At 39.7% G+C, this 6,654-nt stretch overlaps 1 protein-coding gene across 4 annotated transcripts; it reads right to left on the reverse strand.

Moving 5' to 3' along the window:
• Positions 1–1,711: 1,711 nt before the first annotated feature.
• On the reverse strand, positions 1,712–5,910 carry LOC117539968. 4 transcript variants are annotated; one of them, XM_034206344.1, is made up of 17 exons: positions 5,809–5,910; positions 5,419–5,710; positions 5,225–5,325; positions 5,010–5,129; positions 4,880–4,927; positions 4,632–4,712; positions 4,470–4,553; positions 3,756–3,816; positions 3,612–3,662; positions 3,481–3,525; positions 3,301–3,365; positions 3,104–3,209; positions 2,924–2,962; positions 2,468–2,621; positions 2,265–2,375; positions 2,063–2,160; positions 1,712–1,972 (listed from the first exon to the last, which is right to left on the reverse strand). In XM_034206344.1, coding segments are annotated over exons 5-16 (897 nt in total). In that variant the 5' UTR covers positions 4,882–4,927; positions 5,010–5,129; positions 5,225–5,325; positions 5,419–5,710; positions 5,809–5,910; the 3' UTR covers positions 1,712–1,972. The 4 variants fall into 4 exon arrangements, with proteins under 4 accessions (XP_034062235.1, XP_034062237.1, XP_034062234.1 ...); XM_034206346.1 differs by lacking the exon at positions 4,470–4,553; XM_034206343.1 differs by lacking the exons at positions 4,880–4,927; positions 5,010–5,129; positions 5,225–5,325; positions 5,419–5,710; positions 5,809–5,910 and having other exon boundaries at positions 4,632–4,841.
• Positions 5,911–6,654: the final 744 nt, after the last annotated feature.

Consider the following 6,654-nt stretch of genomic DNA (forward strand, 5'->3'; position numbering starts at 1 on the left):
TTGATGATATATATATACAGTGATACAATTACATTTCAACGTGTGTGTGTGTGTGTGTGTGTGTGTGTGTGTGTGTCTCATGCACTGTCCCTCAGGTTGTGGTATACATATTGGGCAGCAAGATGTGCCTTGTCTCCTTCTCCTAGGAGTACTCTCAGTCTTGAGAGGTCATCAACCTCCTTGAAACCTGGGATTGCAGAGTTCAACTTGTTCTCTCTCTCACACACACACACAGACAGACAGACAGACAGACAGACGCACGATATTTATAGGCAATGCCGCATGATGTATGCACAAGCAAACATTCTCTTACGTAAGTTTGGTGCATGTACAGATGGAGTGAAGATGTCTCTGTTCAGAGCATATTGTACACCACTCTATACGGCACATCTTAATTAATTAATTAAAAATGTGAAATGTTACCAATATACTCACGGACCACCAGTGGTCCGCGGACCACACTTTGAGAAGCACTGGCTAGTGCAGGTGTCAGTACCAGATATGTTCGGCCTACCAGATATGTTCGGGTGTATTTCCGTCGCATCCGTCATCCGTCATATCCGTCATATACTCACCTCCCTCTGCTCCCAGCGCTATGCTGCCACACATCGGCCGTCTGCGGAACTGCAGCCGGAGGAACTCGGTACAGCTTGTTATGTGTGTGTACTTAATTATTTACAATTAAAAAATATATATATTCTGCGTTACTTTAGCCAACACTTTTATAATATATAAGCCTGATCATGTCGTTGAAAGCAAGTACAGATGTTCTCCCTTTTCCACAGTTCTGTGTGAACTTCATCTAAGGCATGATGCTTTGCTTCTGCACCAGTTTAGCAGAAGTCTGTTTTGTAAGACTGGTTTTGTTGCAGTCTGTTCATGCTATGTGTTTCTTGCGTAAGACTATATACACACGGAACACATGTATTACAGGGCTGTACCCAGTGTGCTTCATAAAACATTTTTGAAGTTTATTTTTTTAAATTAAGCCGTTTCCATGTTATAACAGCATCTCGTTAAATCAATATCGGAAACAATAATTGTCTTTTTGTGGTTATTTAAATGTAATTTATGGTGCTATTAGAGTGCTTATAGACTGACCCGTTAATACAGATGCCCCCCCCCTTTGTGTGCGGTGAGCTGGAGAGAAGGCAGTCTATTTATTTTGGTGGAAAAAAACCCCCTAACATATATGGATTGAATCAGAATATTGTGTTGGATCAAAACATATTGTACATTTTGAGAATTCTTACATCTATTACAATACATTTTGAGCTTTGGACAATGTTTGGATCAAACGAGCCAGAAACAACCTTAAGCAGCCACCACTGGAATATTATTGCAGTAATATTATAATACTAGTAGCCTTATATTAGTGTAGCCTAATATTGATCGACAAATATTTAGAAATAAATCTGGTTCTGCCTGCCTGCCTCATCGCACTCTGCCCTGCTGCATTACCATGTATAGTATTTACATTCATAATGATCCTTTTTTGTTGCAGAGCTTTAGAGGCTTTAAGAGACGAACTGTCAATGATGCCAACTTGGCGACCTACAAACTAGATATAGCAATCTTGGAGCTATTGCGGCTAGCTACTTTCATTGGAAAGAGTCTCTAATTTTTTGTATGTATATATTTAATATATCCATCCCAAGCTTACCTACCCAACTGAATGAATTCACACATTCAAGTAAATAGAAAGACAGCACAGCATTCAAGTGTTTATTGAGAATTTGAACTTCAACGTTAATGGAAAAAGCTCCAAACTTTTCTCTACAGCCCTTAGTATCAAGAAATCCTTCTAGTTCCTTTTACATGTGGATAGGAAAACAGCACAGATTGTTCAGAATATATGAGGAAGCCATCAGGGAAGCAGCATGACCCAAGGCAGGACTGCAGAGACAGGTTCAGCCACGACCCGAAGTCCACGACCCGAAGTCCACGACGGGCAGCGTCCGGGAAAACCAAACTTGAAGGTAAGATATCAAAGGATGATCTTCATTAATTGCAGTGACAATTTAGTCTATTCTGACATTTGTTTGTGTGAGTTAATCTTTACCTATGATATCTGGTTGCAGAAGGGACTGCAATAGCCTGGATGTTGGTCATCAGAGTAGATGCCCTGCAATTCTCCTCTTTTACCTTTCCCAACATATCCTATGAATAGAAAAAGAAAATATTGTAATTGAATCACACTAGGACCACAACACACTAAATATGTAATGACACATAAACATTATTATCCAGAATAAGAAGTCTACCTGGTTTGCAGTTTTTGTAAGGCTCCAAGCATCCACGGCAGGTGTCAATGGTGTACATGACGTTGAAATCCTGCTTGTATGAAGCAGAGAACAAACTCCATGTAGCAACACCTGTGTAAAACAAGCATTTCAATAGAGCCATTAAAAATATGCATAGACACCACAGCTGTCGTATACTGCTGCACCTTCACTGAATCACTTACTCTCAAGCCAGCGAAAGTGGGCCCCTCTTCTGAAAGACACAGTGGACATTGTGTCTCTGAAGGTGGTACACACTAGAGTGAGTGATGAGTACGCTTTGTCACCTTCCTGGAGAACTACTTCCATCAGAAGGTCCGAGAGAAGACAGTTTGGCAGCTGTGAAGTATTGGTCAGACTAGATCAAACATATTTAACAACACATTGACTAGACTGTTGCCAGCACAATCAAAATACCAAGATTCTTTGGGCTTCAGGTAGCAAAAATACACATTTTTAATATTAATGTTGAATATATCACACACATTTTTCTTATGTTTTGTTATTCTTCTCCTTGAGGTAAAAAACAGCTATCAATAAAGTTAAAAAAAGCAGTGAGACATAATAGTTGGAAATTCTGCCGTGATCATAGGTCGTTTTTTAAACAAAAAACAGTTACTGCTTCACTGAAAAGATATTACCTCCAATATGAAGCACATGTCGGACTTTTGAAACTGGACCTTTGAAGGAAAATATAAGGTGTGGGTCATGTGATTGTTTAATTACATGTGTATACAATTATCAATATTGATATGTATGCATGTGTTAAATAATCTGGATTGTTACATTTCTTTATCACAAACAGGAGTGTGCCTATTGACCTCATGTTCTGTCTTTTGCTTCTTTGAGACCCTGTACACTGGCTCCAGTGCCCCTTTGAGCAGCTCTTCGGCCTCATTGGTCCAGTAAGAAAACCTCTGTCCGTGGCTATAAAAATCACATAATATCAGGATGAAAATGTAAATCAGTGTCAAAGAAACTGTTGTCTATAAAGTAACATTTAAAATGTATGATTTACCCTTCAATCTGGTACCGTTCCATGAGCATAATGCACCACCATTTCCGGATCTGTGCTATGTCCCGCTAAAAGAAAATGTAACAATAATAAAGTTGAAAATGAATGGAACCTCATCATTTGTCTACTCAATGTTAGCCCCCTCTTCCCCCTGAAATACTAACTCAGAGGATAAATACTGACCTCGGTAAACCAAAGTGGAGCATCTGTGCTGAAGTTCAGTGCATACTGTGAAAGGATAAAGATCTGTTAAGTTATGAGTTTCAAAAACTAACAAAACCCCTTAAAAAAAAAGTGTCAAGGGAGGAATTTACCATCAGTATGAAGACACCACAGTCATTGCCCGTGGTTTGGTGAGGCAAACCCTGTAAGAATTTGGAATATAACAGTGATGTTCATGGTCAAATGGAAAATAAAGACATGTGAAAGCAGGTGTATGAGATGGTGGAGAAATGTACCTTGACGTCTCTGCCGAACTTTACTGTCCACTGACCTGGAGCAATGCGGTGCGCTAGGTCACTGTCAAAAGAAATGATAAGACATGGGAATTGATTTGGTGAAGGAACGCTATACTCAATATAATTCATGTTTTTGGATTTCCTTACATTGAACTATTGCATGCCTTAAAAGAGGAAAGTTATGAAAGCCACTGAACGGGGCTAAAATAAAACAAACAAAAATACGTTTACCAGCCTCTGAACAAAGCTGAACTTGAAAACAACCTTTGAACAAGGCTTATAACAAAATGAACATTATAATTCATAGCATCCTGTTGCAGACTCTTTTTCTTTTGGTTCCACTAAGGACACTCCAGACTTTGTGGAAATGGAGATATATTATAAATGAATTTGATCAGATTCAGACCCCTGGTCTACAAGATGGTTACTGCAGTATTAGAATACTATAAACTATTTAGAACTCCCATACAAGCCACAGAACGGTGGGGGTAATCATGTTACAAAAACCTAAATATGTCCTTGTAGGAATTGTCCCCAAAGCCATCTGGCTTAAGAGGGTCGAGCAAATATAACTCTCTCTTTGCTGGCTTGATCACCTGTCAACCATTGACAAAATAGCTGAAATTAGACATAATCAAACACCAGAAGAAAACCACACAGCACAACTTATGTTCATTTTGTACATGCTGGTGAGATCATTTGGAACAGACTCACGCAAAGCAAATAGTGATCTGCCTTTCCTTGCTGCCGACTCCAGGCAGGGATGAAAACCATGTCCTTGGTGGCCAATTGGTCAGCCTAGTATTTTAAACAAGGGATTTTAAGTTGCTGTATATCAATTTCAAGAAACATAGGTCTCAAGCAACAGGAACTTACTGGAAAACTGGCCAACGCGTCAGCTGTTTTGGACTTCCAGGTAGGAACCACATACATATCCACGATGTATATATCTTTGCCCTATATTGATAGTTTTTCAAAAAAAATGAAATCTTCATAGAAGTATGTTCAACAACAAGAGACAACCACACTTCACGAGATTGGAGTTTCACCACTAAACAGCTATTTAGAAAATATGTGTTATTCAAAAGAAAAAGCAGGCCAATGATGTCTGTTGAAAACCGTACATGTCTTTGGGTGGCTTCTTGTACCATCTTCAGGCACGTGTTTCCAATCTGAAACAGTAACAACAGTAAGTTACCTGTGCCATTTATTTGAGACAAGATGAAGTTGGGAGGAAAGCTCAAGTATACCTACATTTGACTCCATGCACTGAGGAAGACCCAGGCTCCAAAAGTCCTCTCTGGTCAGGCACACATCACCCTCCTTCACAATGACCTCTGCTCCAGGCCTATTGTGGTCTAGCACATAGCTGAGCTGCAAATAACAGATTGCAAAACATACTTCAAGCCAATAGAAAACATAGAAAAATTAAAATCAAATCACTGTGCATGAAGTAAACATATATCTACCAGCTTGTCTTGAATCGGATGTAGATCCTTTGCGTATTTCGCACCAGAGAGGGCATACTGGTGGTCAGCAACAGACCCCTCCGAATCCAACTTCGGTTCAGCTGTTATTAGATAGACAAAAAATAAACAGTATTATTGAAGTACCACACATGAAGTATACCTAAAATGTGTCCTTGTATTGATAATCAAAATACCTCTCAACATAGGCCTGATAAAGGGCTTCAGCTGAGACACATTCACACTCTGTCTCAGCTGAGCTCCTGTTGAGCTCAACAGGGTTGCCACACCCTTGTTGGTGATTGAGGAAACCACATAAGGGCCAAACCAGTTGCACTCCAGTTTTCTACCTTTTCGGCCCTCCTTCCTCTTATTCGCTCTTAGGACCTCATCTCCAACGTTAATCAGGAAAGATTTCACATTCTTTCCCTTGCGTTTTTCAAAAGAGATTTTCTGTCTCTGTTGTGCTATTTGGATGTTCTGGTAAATCTGAGAAAGATATGTAACAGTTATCATTTACAGTCCTTAACATACGCTTGCATTTTTTAGGAGTTATTATGTTTTAAATATTGCCATTTTATTCTCACCTTCGAGTGCAAATCTGCAATGGTTGCAGCCTTTGCCTCAAGCTGCTGTTCTGCCTCATCAGCAGGCACCAAAACAGAGGTATCATCCCTGTCATTGACTGTAGCATTTATAACACCCGGGACGCGAGGGTGCCTCCCAAACTGGGCAAATAGGGCGTGCACTTGGTTGACCTCTGAAAGCATAAAATTCCTTTTAGTATCTCTGTTGAGTATTGTTTCCATCTGCATTTGTTACAACATTGTACCTGCTTTTGAGGTGTTAATGCTCGCCACAATGCCCCTCAGATGTAAATCCCAGTCATTCTGGTCCTCTCCACAGTACTTTGCAAGTGCTTTTTTTATGTTTTGGTTTGTACGCTCATCTTGGCCATTGCACTGGGGATGGTACGCTGAAGTGATGCAGTGTTTTACACCCAGTGCATCAAAAACACCACGGTTGACCTGCAGATGGTTTAGTGTACACCAATTACCAAATTACCTGAAAAATCGTATTACATTGTTACACATAACACATACACTGTATTAGATAGATTATTGTACCTCATTGACAAATTCCCGTCCTTGGTCGGTAATGATCTTCTCGACAAGACCGAAATCGAGAAGAATATTTACAATCTTTTTTGAGACCTCAACAGCTGTTTTGTGGTAGAGCGTTTTTGCTACCACCCACTTCGTGAACAGATCAGTCGCTGTTAGAATGTATCTGCAATATAAAATGCAGAATGTTGTAAATACATACAGAATCACTGTAAATGATTTCCTTTCTTTTGAAACCAGATTCTTCACGTTTAGAACCTTTAAAGGAGGTTACACATGCTTCAGCCCATCATGATAGTACCTTTTGCC

The sequence above is a fragment of the Gymnodraco acuticeps genome, unplaced genomic scaffold (genome assembly GCF_902827175.1).
Source record: "Gymnodraco acuticeps unplaced genomic scaffold, fGymAcu1.1, whole genome shotgun sequence".
In the NCBI taxonomy this organism is placed as follows: domain Eukaryota; kingdom Metazoa; phylum Chordata; class Actinopteri; order Perciformes; family Bathydraconidae; genus Gymnodraco; species Gymnodraco acuticeps.

Coding starts and splice junctions, on each gene's coding strand:
- LOC117539968 (XM_034206343.1), bottom strand. CDS start 4,750: ATGAAGATTTCATTTTTTTTGAAAAACTATCAATATAGGGCAAAGATA. Junction 3,366..3,480: donor CTCCACTTTGGTTTACCGAG/GTCAGTATTTAT, acceptor ATTTTCTTTTAG/CGGGACATAGCACAGATCCG. Junction 3,210..3,300: donor GAACGGTACCAGATTGAAGG/GTAAATCATACA, acceptor TGATTTTTATAG/CCACGGACAGAGGTTTTCTT.